General features: G+C 42.2%; 1 protein-coding gene across 1 annotated transcript in view; it reads left to right on the top strand.

Moving 5' to 3' along the window:
- p2rx8 (purinergic receptor P2X, ligand-gated ion channel, 8) overlaps window positions 1–14,077 on the top strand; it is a gene marked incomplete at both ends in the record, with an annotated part of 144,498 nt that extends 130,421 nt beyond the window's left edge. Inside the window, 4 exons of the mRNA XM_084310098.1 lie at window positions 12,023–12,116; window positions 13,130–13,195; window positions 13,442–13,527; window positions 13,993–14,077. Coding sequence (XP_084166224.1) covers window positions 12,023–12,116; window positions 13,130–13,195; window positions 13,442–13,527; window positions 13,993–14,077 — 331 coding nt within the window. The remainder of the gene's footprint in view (window positions 1–12,022; window positions 12,117–13,129; window positions 13,196–13,441; window positions 13,528–13,992) is intronic.
- Window positions 14,078–15,965: the final 1,888 nt, after the last annotated feature.

Below are 15,965 nucleotides of genomic sequence, written 5' to 3'. Positions count from 1 at the left end.
ACTTACCCCCCACAGTCAGATCATCTGGGAGAGTGGAGGCTACCACGTGCTTCCTCCGACACACGTCCAGCCAATCACCGCTTCTTTTCACCTGGCAGCGCGGATTCTCATCGAGAGGGCGTAGCGTGTGGGAGGACCACACTATCCCCCTCAAGTCCTATCCGCGCTTAGCAGGCGCCCCGACCGAACTGTAGGAGTCGCTGTTTACAACGACCCGGACCCACCCCGCCAGCTTCTCCCACCCTCTAATACAGCCAATTGTATTAGTGCAGACGGCCAGCCAAGCTGGTGACAACCCCGGAGCTGTGAGCTGGATTCGAACAGGCGAATCCAGCTCACAGCTCTGGGGTTGGTGACGAACGCAATCTCCGCTCGGCCACCTAACCGCCGGGACTTTTGAGTTTTTAACCAAAAGGTGATGGGTGTGTGTCAAGTATATGGAATCCAGCATGGCGAATGTGCCCGAATCAAGGCCTGCTCGTGCTGCTATTTGCAATCCCTCTGGGAGGGATCCTCGCCTTCGTGATCCGTTAATAGAATTGACATGTAGACATTTTTCATTTTCAAGGCTTTAATTTAAGTATGGTTTTAGAGTGTATACATAAAAAGTAAAACCGTTTAAGAAATAGTAACCTGATTTTGCTTTAGAATTGGTAATATACGCGCACCGGTTGCCTAAAAAGCTAAAATTTTACTAGCGAGTTTACTGCCAGGTCAAGTGATTACAGGAAGTTCTAGTAACAATGTATTTTTTTTTTTTCACCACTGAAAACAAACTAGATTTCTTTTAAAGATATGTAAAATATGTAATTTCAACAAACATTGCCTCTACCATCGATTTAAAATAAAAAACAATTATAATGAATGATAAATAAATAAATATATATACCTATATATATTGACCAATCACAAGCAAGCATTTCGGCGAATGTGAAAACGCCATGTAATAAATATATATAGCCTGTTTTGTGTTATTGACCCCGGAACGGAACCTGACCATTCTATTGCTTTTTCCTCCTGGATTTATCGTCTAATCCAGTGGTTCTCAAACTGTGGTACACGTACCACTGGTGGTACTAAAAAAACAAAAAAAAATAATATATATATATATATATATATATATATATATATATATATTTTTTTTTTAGTACCACCAGTGGTACGCGTCTAATCCAGTGGTTCTCAAACTGTGGTACGCGTACCACAGTTTGAGAACCACTGGATTAGATGATAAATCCAGGAGGAAAAAGCAATAGAATGGTCAGGTTCCGTTCCGGGGTCAATAACACAAAACAGGCTTGCCGACAGAAAGAGGGATTGTTCACAGTTCAGGGTCGTCGTCCGGTCCAAAAAAAGGTCAGCACACAGGGGGGTATCTCAGCCGGTCCAGGGTTCGGTAACAAAGAACACCTATCTCGCTATCTCCTCTCCTCTACTTCCTCCCACCGTCGCAACTCTGAACAATAATAACACTCTCTCTACTCCAAGCTCCAACACTCCAACACCATACTCCCCTCATTCAACCCAACTTTATTCCTCTCCAGGTTAATGTAATGTGTGAGATGCTTGTGAGTGCACGTGGGGTGTGTCTTTGTGTGTGTAATTAAGTGCAGGTGTACTATATCAGTACTAATCAGCTAGTGTGTGTGTGCATGTGAGGTGGATGTGCCTAAATGCTGTGCAGGTGTGCTACATCAGTCCTAATCAGCTACCTAAGTGACGGATATATCTCCTTTCCTTCACGTATCCCAAGGAGGGGGAGATCTGTCACAATATATATATATCATTTCTTCTTTTTTTCTTCTTCTCTGATGACAGAAACAAGTTTGACCTCCCTATCCTTGTGAAACTTAAAGACACTACTAATAAATGCAGTATTCATACCTTGGCAGGAGAACTGCAGAAATCGAGAGAGCACTGAGTCGCTGGATATACAGACTCAAAGCTATGTCTTATCCAGGGTTAAATTATACTATTGATATTGTTTATTTTTTGTAAATATGGAAGTATCTACTGTCGTTTTGGTGTTTTGTCATGTCGGATGCTATTCTGGTTTAATATGTAAGGGATAATGTATAGCTACGAGGTCATTGTCGCAAAATAATTGACCGACACAGAGTTTAGAATACCGAGGCGCCTCGCCGAGGTGTTCTAAACGTCAGTGAAGGTAAATTATTTTGCAACAATGACAGAATAGCTATACATTATCCCGCTTATTACATGGCTAACTTACTAACAATATACCTAATTCATTTTACACCATCGACAAGACAAGGTCAAATGCAGACACAGTTCTGTTCTGTCGCTCCGCGCTGTCATCGCCGGCAGCTTCGCCGGCAGCCGGCAGGTGTGTCTGATTGCACTAATGCAGTGTGCTTGATTGCTACAGCTGCGAACAGCGGTCATTATTGCTCGGCAGAGGTCCGTTATCGAGTAATAACGGACCTCTGACGAGCGCTATAGACCAATCACAATCAAGCATTTCGGCGAATGTTAAAACTAGGGATGCTCGATATTGGCTTTTTTACCGATACCCATATACCGATATTGTCCAACTCTTAATTTCCGATACCGATATCAACCGATATCAACCGATACTGATATATGCAGGGTTTCCCCCCGCCAAAAATGGAATAATTTCAGGTAATTAACATTACATATCTCTTGTTGTGGAATTAACACAACATTATGCATACTTTTGACAATAAATAAAATCTGAATTTGTTCTTACTTGCTTGCCTGGGTAAATAAAGGTTATAGTTGTATGTGTAGATTTTTTTTTTGAAAACTGTAGCGGCTATCTTGATGTTCTGATAGACGCTCGGTTGGGTGCGGGGATGCCTCGTCTTTGACGCGCAATTTAGAAAATACACATTGTCGAGTCTGTGTCACCTGCCGTTGGGTGAAGTTCCCATTTAATCCAAGTATTTAGCACAATACAAGTGATGAGTCAAACAATAATTACTTCATAATGCTGTTACTAATATTTAAACCGAGCGAGGGTACGTGCGTGTGTTCATGCGGTAAAAACCGTGAGATCTCTCCGTCACCCATACCTAGATACCTTGATTGACATAGCATACACCTGTGCCTTTATTCAAAACCTATGCGCTCCGTGCTGCCACCCAGTGCTCCGTGCTGCCACCCAGTGATGAACTTAACAAACTACAAACTAAGCACAAAAACCATCAAATAGCTCCTACACACCGGCCCCAAATGTGAAGGTGGAAAACAATTACATTAAAGAAGAAAAAAGGAGCTATAACAAATGTTCTTGGTTCTTCTCTGAGCCAGAGGTTACCAGCACGTAACTCAACGTTGGGTCGTGACCTTTACCGCCAGACCTTACACTGCTTCTTGAAGCAGAAAGAGCTTGGATATGGGCCGCTCCAACTGCCCTGTCTTGGTCTTCAACCGTACTGCCCGTACAAGCCCTTTGCCCATCGTTGTGAGAATGTCTGGGGTATGGGGTCATCCCAAGACATGTTCCTTCGACACATTTCTTGCAACAACAGTTTTGGTAGCAAGGTGAATGGTGATGAGAACCCCAACTGGTCACTGGGACTGACGATTGGAAAAATTCCACGTCTGGTGTGTGCTCGCTTTTCCACTCTCAGTCTTTCCTTCTTTGGGTGGCACACCCAGTGATGAGGGCGATACCACACACTGCCATTTTTGTAGTCCGGCTGGACTTGAGGCACAATTTCTCCGTAGCCACTGTCAATCACATGAGTAAGAAAATCTGTGTACTCATTTTGGTAGCCCTTATTCCGTTCAAACTTTCTTTTCAGACCCTGAAGGCGCTGTTCCACAATGCACATGTTGTTTGGCATGGTGATGTCATCCACTTTAAAAGGCAAGTCCATGCAATAATGTCCTTCCTGCATGCAAATAGACTTATCCAAGATCTCCATAAATCTCAGGTCCTCTCTTGACATCTCCTGCTTCTCCTCCAGTGACTTCTCGTTGAACTCTTGGTTGTACTGAGAGACCAACAGCTCCTCCAGTTTGACAATGGATGTCCTATTGGCATATATGGTCGAGCAGCTTCTCTGACAACCATTATTACCCCTCAAAGGACCGTTGACGACCCACCCCAATAGGGTCTTCACGGCATAAGGTCCATCACCTTGGCTGTTGATAATTTCCCAGGGTTCCATGAGTTTTGATGCATTAGCTCCAATCAAAAGTTCAACATCAGCGTCCAATTCTGGGATCCTGATACCCTTCAGATATTCCCATTTTTCAATATCTTGCTGAGTAGGGATGTTACTCTTTGAAACAGGGATTGTTTCATGTGTGAACGTTTCTGGGAGCTCCATAAAGTGGTTATTATCCAACTTGGACACTTCCAGTCCTGTAAGGATTTGGCTTTCAATGACCTTTTCTTGACCCATAGTGCGCATAAGAATGTTGGTCTTTGTACCCTGTAGATTCAGCTTCTTCATAAGATGGTTGGTACAGAAGGTTGCTGTACTTCCTGGGTCTAAGAAGGCGTAGGTCTGCAGCACTCCATTTCCTTTCTTGGATCTCAACTGTACTGGAACAATGGAAAGGGTACAGTCGTGGTCTCCGGCCCCAGTACAACCACATGCCTGAAGAGACACAAGTGCACTACTGACTGGTGTTTCTTGTGACTTGGTCAATTTGTCGTTGTTGTGGACATGCAGAATAGTCGGGTGTGGCTCTTCACAATAGAGGCAGGCCTCTGAGGACAACTCCTTAGTTACGGTAGGCTGCTTTGGCATCATGTGCACTGTGGGCACAGTTTCAGCTTGGTTGGTTGCGATGGTTATTGCAAAACTGCTTCCTTTAATGCTGCTCCTGGGTAGCGGCGCGCTCTTATCTACAGGCTTTAATGTGATGCTTGGTCGTGCATATGAAATGTCACCAAAAATGGGATGAGACAATATTTTGACTTGTTTCTCCAAAAAGTTTACCATCTCTGGGAAGGTGGCCCTGTAGCCTTGCCGTTCTTGTATCTCACAAGCTGTAGACCTCCATCTTTCCCGCAGCTTGTAAGGCCATTTCATCATAACATTCCTCATGTTTGATGGAACGTTCATCTCCTCCATGTACTGTATCTCTGTTATAGCGTTGCAGCACCCTCTTAGGAACAGCGTGAACTCCTGCAGCGCCTCTACATCCTCTGCTTTAACAACAGGCCAGCGAAAGGCTTTTTCCATGTAGGCTGTTGCTATCCTGTGCTCATTACCAAAGTGTTCTTTCAAAAGACCTTTTGCTCTTTGATATCCTTGTTGTGGTGGCATGTGTAAGCAGCTTCGCACCAGCTCTCTGGGCTTCCCCCTGGTGTACTGCTCCAGAAAATACAAACAGTATTGATAACTGCATGTTACCTCTTCAACACAATGTTCAAATGTCCTAACAAAGGAAATGAAGTGCAATGGATCACCATCAAATATGGTTATATCTCTTTTTGGTAAAGTAGATAACATTTGCTGTTGAATGAGCAATGTGGTGAGTTCATTCTGCCTTTGCATGATTCCACAAATGGCATCCTGGTCCACTGTATTTTGCACTGCAGCGTTCTGTGTAGGCTGTCGTTCCTGTGCAGCTACTGACCTACGAGGTGCAGCAGTGGAGGCTGTGAAAGCATTTTGAGACTGATGCTTTAGAGTAGTGGTGAGAGACGTCCCAGTGTTTGGTTGCCACTGTGGCATGAGAGTAGTATCCTTTGCTTGTGGAATTCCATGATGTTGTACTTTCTCCTGAAAGTGTGTGTGCATATTCACCTTTGGTCGCACATCATATGTGGAAAAGATAGGTGGCGCTCTTGAGCCTTGATCCGAAATCAGGGTGTTCTCCTTCGGCACAAATGCAGTTGCCTGTAGGTTGAATTGAGGTCTCAGCTCTTTAATAGATTTGCTCAGGTAGGAATTCATTCCATCTGAAAGGGCCTTTCCTCCAACAGCACTGCCTTCCAGCACAGAAAGTATTGCAGTAACAACAGCCATTTGTGTATCAAGCTCCAGTTGCTCCTTAACTTTTCTGAGTTTCTTTTGTTCCTGTCTGAGTTTCTCCTCTTGTGCCTCTATTTCATGTTTCCTTTGCAGAGCAGCGGTTTGCTCCATTAAAGCCGCTTTCTCTGCCATGGCATTTAAACGTGCAGATGCAGTACTAGAACCTGATGCTCTACTGGCATTGCTTCTTCTGCTTGACCTTTTACTAGACACATTAGACGCACTGTCTCCAGCTTTAATTTCCTCATGCAAATCAGATTTAATTTTTTCCAATTCAGCATTATCATCATTGACCTGAAAAATCCCATTTTCGCTCAACCATGTTGATACTTCATTTACAAATGTATCATTTGTTTCCTTTGTTGCATAAAACCATTCGTCCTGCTTTCTCTGCGTATCCTCAGTTAGGGCTGGGCGATATGGAAAAAAATCATATCGCGATAACGATATGATAATTTTATTTTATTTCTCGATATCGATAATTATCGAATTGTTATAAGTATAAAAAAAAAAAATTATTTATTTTTTTAACAACAGATGTATGTTTATTTTGCAGCAATTCTTTGTCATTGCCGCCATCTTTAGTGTTACATCCCCTCACACTCCAGTTCTCAGGCTGCAGCTGGTTTAAAAGCTAAAGTAAACCGGCTTCTCTGCTGGCTGTGGCTCCAGAGGAGTTGAACAGTTCTGGCTCTGCTAGTTTATTTTCGATCTTTTGGCGCTTTTTTGGTGGACAAACCACCGCACATGTGCACCGTGACTCGTGACTGGAGTCTAGTTCTGCTAGCACACATAGCCTACTGTGTACAGACGGTTTCAAAATGTATTTTAAATTAGAAAGCAAACAAAATAAATGGACAAGAGAAAAAGAAATCTGAATTAGGTCAGTATTGTCATTTGGACAAGCAAAGCCATTACTTTAAGTTGCAGGCAAGAAAGACAAGTCTGTCCACTGTCTCTGGTTTTAAAACTGCCCTGTTGCAGGTATAAAAAAAAAAAAAAAAAAAAACGATTTTTCGATTTTTTTTTTAATTTCGATATTCGATATCGATTATTAAAATATATCGCGATATTTATCGTTATCGTTATATCGCCCAGCCCTATCCTCAGTTGTAGGATACTCAGTCATCAATGTATTATGTGCCTCAGAGGCAACTTGACATAGAGCTTTGAACTGTTTTAGATTTTGGTGCACAAGATTTACATTGTCATTGGAAACTAGAAGAGTGATGATTTCCCTTTTCAATTTCCTTGCTTGTGTACAATATGCATTTCTGTCCGTTTGGAGCCTTTCAATCAAAATTTGTAATCCCTTTAAAGAAGGCTTTCTTATTCTTGGCTCACAAACATTTTGCCCTTGGCTGGGCTCCACAATATCATGACGTAAACTCATTTTTGATAATACGTACTGTTCCTTTAAGAGACTGGAGTCTCTCTCGTGAAAAAAAGTCAATACAATAACAACAAAACTTTCAATGCTGCTGCTCCATTAGCAAGCAACCCAGTGCGATACACTAACCAGTCCTCCTTTGGTGTGCTATCTCGGGATGATGATCTTTATCCAGAAGCAGCATTCCAAGCCAGGTTCCAAAATCCTCCATTTGTCCAAGTAAGATCGGGTTTTTACTTGTGTAGCGGCTATCTTGATGTTCTGATAGACGCTCGGTTGGGTGCGGGGATGCCTCGTCTTTGACGCGCAATTTAGAAAATACACATTGTCGAGTCTGTGTCACCTGCCGTTGGGTGAAGTTCCCATTTAATCCAAGTATTTAGCACAATACAAGTGATGAGTCAAACAATAATTACTTCATAATGCTGTTACTAATATTTAAACCGAGCGAGGGTACGTGCGTGTGTTCATGCGGTAAAAACCGTGAGATCTCTCCGTCACCCATACCTAGATACCTTGATTGACATAGCATACACCTGTGCCTTTATTCAAAACCTATGCGCTCCGTGCTGCCACCCAGTGCTCCGTGCTGCCACCCAGTGATGAACTTAACAAACTACAAACTAAGCACAAAAACCATCAAATAGCTCCTACAAAAACCGATACCGATATCACATTTTAATGCCGATATCGGCCGGTAATATTGGTAGGCCGATAATATCTGACATCCCTAGTTAAAACGCCATGTAATAAGTGTATATAGCTTCCAATGATATGTGATATGTAGCCTATATTGCAGGAGGTAGCCTGTCAGATTACAAAGGCACCTCCCTCAAGCTGGACAGTGACGTCTCCTAGGCAATTTATCTCAATACCTTCTATGCAAGGTTTGAGGCTGTGAATAACAACACTGCCGATGGAGACTCAGTGTTCAGGATAACAGAACATGAGGTGAGGAGGAACTTTAAGAAAGTGAATATCAGGAAGGCAGCAGGACCGGACGGTATCCCCGGCCGTGTCCTAAAAGTCTGTGCTGACCAATTGGCCCCGGTATTCACTGACATATTTAACCTGTCCTTAGAACAGGCTGTCATCCCCACCTGTCTGAAGAAGTCCACCATTGTCCCTGTACCCAAAAAAAATCCATGCCCGCTTGCCTCAACGACTATCGCCCTGTAGCTCTCACCTCCAGTAGTGGTGGGCCTGATCTCTGCAAACGACGAGAGAGCCTACCTGGAAGAGGTAGAGGATCTGCCGCGGTGGTGTCAGGAGAACTGCCTCTCCCTGAACGTCAGCAAAACAAAAGAGATGATTGTGGACTTTAGGAGGTCGGGGGTCAGGGACTACAGCCCCCTCAGCATCGACGGGGCACCGGTCGGGAGAGTGAACAGTTTTAAGAACCTTGGAGTCCACATATCCGAGGACTTGACATGGACCACACACATTGACAGTGTAGTCAAGAAGGCACGGCAACGCCTCTACTTCCTTAGGTGCCTGAGGAAGTTCAAAGTGAGTCAGAAGATCCTTAAGAACTTCTACTCGTGCATAATAGAGAGCATCCTGACTGGTAACATCACCTCCTGGTTTGGGAATAGCACCGCACAAGACCGTAGCAGACTACAGAGAGTGGCCCGTTCAGCCGAACACACAATTGGAGGTGGGCTTCCCACTCTCCAAGACATTTACAACAAGCGTTGCAGGGGTAAGGCTAAGAGAATAATCAAAGACTCTAGTCACCCAAACAACTGCCTCTTTGAACTGCTGCGGCCAGGCAAGCGATACCGGATTCTCATGGCCAGTACAGAGAGACTCAGAAGGAGCTTCTATCCCCAGGCCATCAGGATGCTCAACGACAATAACACTATGTAAGGGCCCGGGTCCACCTATCTCATATTTATGGGCGCAAGCGTCTTTTTTCAATGTATCCCAATGGGGAGGGAGCGTATGCGGCCGCATGCGCCGCCTATAGGAAATGCGCTGCAGTCGGCTTCTTTTTTCAGCTTTTTTGTGCGGCCGCACACAGCGTTTAAAGTTGAAACTTTCTGAACTTCAGAGCGATGCGCTGAGCTCATTTTCAGACAACCAATCACAGCCATTCATATCTACCACTCTGTTTGTAACCTGACACCGGAGTTGCCTGCCTGTCTTGGCTGTCTACCCACAAGAGACGGGCCATTGAGATTTGCGACAAAGCACAAATACACTAATAATAATAACTACACAAATACACTACTAAAAAGCTAATAAAAAGCAAAGGGCGAACTGTGGTGTCAGGCAATAACTATATATATATAATTAATATACAATAAAGTGTATTAAAATATGCTATATGTGCAAAACCGCGGCAGGAAAAAACTATAAAAAGATGGCTGTAGATTTATTTCTGTCATCTACAAGATGCGCTTCATGCCAGCACTACCGGCGCACTGCCAGCGTTTTTGTGAGATAGGTGGACGCATGCCCTAACAAACCATCAAATACACTCACTGCACACACATCCACACTCACTTTAAACAACTCACTGTAGCACCCACTTTACCCACTTTAGACACTTTAACACACTTTATATTTATTGGTAAAGAGGTTTGCACTACAATTCATACCTCATTGCACCTTACCCTAAGTTGTACCTCATTTCTGCTTTGTACTGTATACTGTATTGTATTGTAACTCAGTTACTAATTTGTTCTACTCTGTATTGTATATTGTATATGTATATTGAACACTTTTGTTTACACTTTGTTTATGTACTTTTGACTTTCTATTTTATACTTTATCTATTTTTATCTAGCACACTCTCAGGAGCAGAACAGAACAAAGCATTTCATATAAAAGTATTCTGTATTTTTGCATGACAACTAATAAAGAAACTTGAAACTTGTCTGTCTAGATGTTGGAGGAACTCTGGAGGCATTTGCTATTATGACAGCTATACCTTGGCTGCGTCTCTACTTTCCATAGCTGCATTTCTGCAGGCCCCTCTCTGATTGGTTGAGGCCATTTCTGCAGACCCCTCTCTGATTGGTTGAGCAAAAGGCGGACGTAATGTTATCATATCAAGAAGATAAAAAGAAATGTACTACCAGATTCGCGTATAACGTTATTTCGCGTGACTTCGCGCTTTATTCATAACGTTATGCACATTTCACAACACAGCCAGCTGTCAGAAACTGTACATTGTAACGTTATATAACATAACGTTATGTTATTTCGCGGTTTATTCATAACGTTATGCACATTTCGCGTGACAACACATAACGTTATTTCACGTGACAAGTTCAACACAGCCCAGCTGTCAGAAACTGTACATTGAGGGGGTTTGAATCACTGTTTAGTGTTTACACTCCCCACTTACTGTAACTGTACCATGACGCACTCCCCACTTACTGTAACTGTACCATGTTCTACATATAACCTCATCTCATGCACCTTGTTGTGTATCCTGTTTCTTTTTCCTCATTATTATATTCAGAGTTAATTATATTGTTTACACTGTCTTTCTTCTATTATAACCCTGCCCATTTGATGTTCCCAAATCATATTCAGAAAGTATCACAGAGACTTCTATTGACCAAGGAATTAGTTATTATTAGTAAGACACAACATTTCAATCAAACATATAATAACATGTGTTTCATCATACCAACTGATCCTGGTGTGACAATACCTAACATTTAGATTAACCCAGTTAATGCCTTAACTAGACAGTTACAATGTAACATTTAGATTAACACAGTTAATGCCTAACTAGACAGTTAGAAGAAAGCAGGAAGCTGGTCCAGCACTCTCAGATTCAAAGTTTTAATTGCAGCCTGGAACATACATGTTTCGGAACCAATGTGTAACTAGACAGTTACAATATAACATTTATATTAATTAACCCAGTTAATGCCTTAAGAGAAAGAGTCTGGTGGTCAATGTCACTTCGGATTGCTACGACACATCTCTACTGCTTGCTTGGCGTTCCAGACTTTACTCCTGTTGGGAAACTATAGCGATCAGAGAGGGGCTTCGCTCAACCAATCAGAGAGGGGTCTGCAGAAATGGGCTCAACCAATCAGAGAGGGGTATGCAGAAATGCAGCTATGGAAAGTAGAGACGCACCTTGGCTGACTAAATGCTCACACCTGAGCTTGATTGAGTGCCTCCTTTATAATATGGCTCAGAGTTCATTTGTTTGTATGCCCTGAAACATGTTGGCAGTTTTCTATTGTTCAAACATGAACTAAGCAATATATTAATTTAAAGCTTTTTTAAGAGTGCCTTGAACTTCGTTGTTTTCCCTTTATTTTATATTGATATTGTGTGTGACCACAGGAGTTCTTTATCAACAGAAATAACTCCACATTTACAGTTTAGCAAGGGCTGTTCACCCTCTCCTCTCGACATCGAAATAAATCCCATGCCGGGAGGTGGAAATAAATGGCTACATTTCCTTGAAACCAGAAGCGACGGGGATTCATGGGAAACGTGGTCTTATAGGCTACGAATTGTTTCAGCAATGGTCTCAGCAATTTGTTTACAGTAATTACACCAGGATATCACAACCAATCTGACAATTATATAAGATATGATATATTTTGTTGAATATTACATTTATAAAAGAAAATGTGAATAATCCAAATCTGCTATGGCTCTGTTTTCCTCTTAGACATGTGCGCTATTACAAGAACGCTGCTGGGGAGAACTATCGAACCCTGTTCAAAGTCTACGGCGTGCGCCTGGACATCATGGTACACGGGAAGGTACAGACTATACATATACATATACATATTTTCCAGCATGAAGCCTCATCTCCTGGAAGAAATCTGTTAAAAAGTCCAATTTTAAAACGTAATAACATAGGTATAATTTGGTTTTCGGAGTTAGGGATTGTCCTACACCAACAGCTACTGTATACCTGGGGTTGATGATCAGATTGTAATCGGATGGTTTAACCACATGAAAATCCAATCCGTGACCCATCAAAGATGGATTGCTCCCGAACATTATTTTATTTCGTTTATTGTGTTATCACATTGAACACAAGAGTCGATTAAATAGCATTTCAACTTAAAGGTATGATCTGTAATGTTGTCAAACAGCGACCTCTAGAGAAAAGAGCCCTGCTTGAAATATGAAAGGCTAGTAGCTAGGAGACATGGGCCATTCTACACAAAGTGTTACAACATATGAAAGGCTTACAGCAAGTGGCTAGTAGCTAGGAAACATGGGCCATTCTACACAAAGTGTTACAATATGAAAGGGTTACAGCATTTTGGCCTGTCCATCGGCCATGATAGTTGAGACTGTGTATTTGCAGAAAAGTCTTGAGAAAAGAAAGGATGAAGACACAGGAGAGACCACTGTAGCAGATTGTCTTAAGTTTGCCATTTTGCAATAACAGGGGTCAGGGGTCACTGTAAACACACACTGTGGCAAGCAGGCAGGCAATCAGTAGGTTCCTGACAAGGACGACATTATTGATATTGGGTAGTTAAGATACTTGTGGATGGATTGAATGAAGCTGCTGTCAGTTGTGATGTGCACAGCTGTCTATTCTTTGAAGGGGAGTTTCAGTTGTATCTCAGTGTTGACATCGGAGACACATTAATGCCAGTTGTAAATATAATCTGGCTAAACACAATCCAGATGGTTAATTTATTTACCATTTAATGTAAAAGGTCAAATGCAACAACTATTAGTTTCAGTCCTTTTAGATTATATTTTATATTTATTAAATTATTATTTTAATCTTATTTTCTGCTATCATTCATAGGCTGGCAAATTCAATATAATCCCTACAGTCATCAACATAGGGTCGGGACTGGCTTTCATGGGCGCTGTAAGTTTCTTTCATATACGTTTATAAGAACTTCAATCATTCCTTATAAACACGTTTAAAATTTGTATTAAAATTGCCCTCATTTAGTATAAGATTTAATGGGGCTGTTGATTTATGTAGACTTTTCATGATTATTTAACATGTCATGATTGCCTTTATCACACCATTTTGTTACCTCTGCTAAACTACATTTTATAATAAAATTTATTAGTGATATAACGCAGCTCATTGACGTTGTTTTTATAGGGAGCGTTCTTCTGTGACATGGTGCTACTCAACCTGATGAAGAAGAGCACCTTTTACAGGGAGAGGAAATTTGAACTACCAACAAGGTATGATGTACCATATAGAAACATAGTGCGCTGTTTACAAATCACTGTTACACTGAAGGAGATGCGCTTACCGTCTTCTCCAGAGTCGGACAAGAAAATAGGTATAAATGTCCTCTCTGTGTGTTCAGTAGAAAGCTATCCGGCTGCAAGATAGCCTAGCTTAGTGCAAATTAATGGAAGCAAATATGGACCAGATAGCCTAGCTGTTGGCTAAAAACACCTCTCCCGGAGTTTTAAGCTAGGCTAGTGGTCCGTATGTGCTTCCATTAATTTGTGCTAAACTAGGCTAGCTTGCAGCCGGATAGCCCTCTACTGAATGCACAGAGAGGAAATTGGTATCTATCTTCTTGTCTGACTCTGGAGAAGACGGTAAGGGCATTTCCCATAATGTTGGTGTGTTCTTTTAAAGCACAGACATATAATACTGTGTGCGTAGTCATATAACACCCAGTCTCCTTTCTGCAGAAACGACAAAACCGTATGTCACCACAACGGTCCGAAAGAGAAAAGGGAAGAGCAACAGTTAACCGACCTATCGCCAGAGACTTGATGTTCTCACCGACCTCTCGCCAGAGACTTGATGTTCTCACCAACCTATAGCCAGAGACTTGATGTTCTCACCGACCTGTCGCCAGAGACTTGATGTTCAAGGCAAGGCCACATCTCACTGGCTTATCACAACGGCCACAGAGGCTGCAGCAGGAAACCTTCAGAATAGGTTCATTACTGTAGGTAGAAAAGGAAGCTATTTTTTTTACCTCACAAAATGACTTGTGGTTGCTATGTTAACAAGACCCACTGTGTCTGTCTATTTACATCTTTCCATGAGACTTGGAATTATTTGCACAATGACAGTCTTCTTTCTATCATTCATTCATTCATTCATTCGCTAGTTGTTTTTTCTCCCCCACAGCGCTCCTCTTTAAGGCTTTTCGTCACATTGCATTAACTCAGATCCACCCTAAAATATAATTAAAAGTGTCCAATGAAGTTTTTGACCACTACAGTAATTGATGAAATTGGCGCTATAGACCACAGTAGGAGAAAAGGGGTCCCCGAATATTGTGTATGACGTGTTCTTCCATGGCGCTGACGTAGAACATGAAAAGAATGCACTGGAGGTGTGTAAACGCGCCCTTGTCTTTCAGATTGATCGCTCCATACACCTCCCTCCAAATCTTACAAGCTGCCCATCAATCAAAGGAGGTCTGACTCAATACAACCTGGCAAACAAAGTGAAACACAGATGGGATGTAAATATTGCGAGAGCAAAGAAAATGGACACTAGGACACTATGACAGTAGCCATGGTGATTTTACTGGGATAGCGGTACTTTTTCTAATTCTATAAGCCCAAACATTTAAATAAAACTCTTTTGGATGTAATAGCTCAAATAAAAACTCTATAATTCCACAGTCAGTCACACAGTCTTGGTGCCCAGATTTCCAACTTAGGGTTAACATCTGTCTGTGTTTATAGATATTGACTTAACCAAGATCATTGGACTAGCATCATGTACATTCTGTTTATGGTGGATTTCTCTTACGTTCAACTGCCATTATAATTTGATACAGAGGGAAAACTTAAGACAATCACTAAATCTTTCATAGGAAGGCAAGGCAATTTTTTCAGACTCAAAGCACAATGTAGGGTGGAAATTGCCTCCTTCACTACCACTGGTAGCACCCAACCTTGGGCTATGCAGGCTCAATGGCTACCATACACTGGCACCCGGCACACATCACACTACACAATGGCTGAACGGCTCAGGAGACAGGGATTGATATCAGCCAATTAAGGGGAAGCTGGATGACTAGGTGGCCTTGATGTCAGAGACCTGATTGGGAATTTGGCCAGGAACATCGGGCAACCCCCTACTCTTTACGATAGGTGTCCTGGGTTTTTTAACAACAGAATTCAGTCAGGACCTTGGTTTAGCGTCTCATCCAAAGGACGGCACCCGCAGCTGTACGTAACAGGAGCATTGTTACTGACAACAGGTCAGAGTGCCCCCTGCTGGACAACAACACCACTTTCCGACAGCAGCCTTGACCGGGGCTCAAACCGGTGATCTTCCGATCATGAGTCGGGAGCTCTACTCATGTAGTCACGCTGCCGGACATTATTCTCTCTGATGTCTGCACAACAGCAGCCAGTCGTAGTATGAATAGCTTGTGTCAAAATCAGTGATTCCATGAGGGTTCTGATGCAAACCTTTTGAGCCCTATATGGCCTTTCAGTAGGTCTGTAGCTTTGCAAAGGGAATGATCCACAATCCAAAGTGATTAAGTGCTGAATTTATTTATTTAAAAACATATTCCAATATAACCACTTACAGGAGTGGTTCTCAAAGTGGGGTCCTGGAGGGGGTTCCAGGGGGGGGGGGGGGTTCCAATGGGGAATATTAATTAATAAATGTCACTAGTATTTTAAATCTA

This window comes from Notolepis coatsorum, assembly GCF_963971535.1.
Source record: "Notolepis coatsorum genome assembly, chromosome: 1".
In the NCBI taxonomy this organism is placed as follows: domain Eukaryota; kingdom Metazoa; phylum Chordata; class Actinopteri; order Aulopiformes; family Paralepididae; genus Notolepis; species Notolepis coatsorum.
The sequence above is the reverse complement of the archived record's forward strand: the minus strand, read 5'-3'. Positions and strand labels throughout refer to the sequence as shown.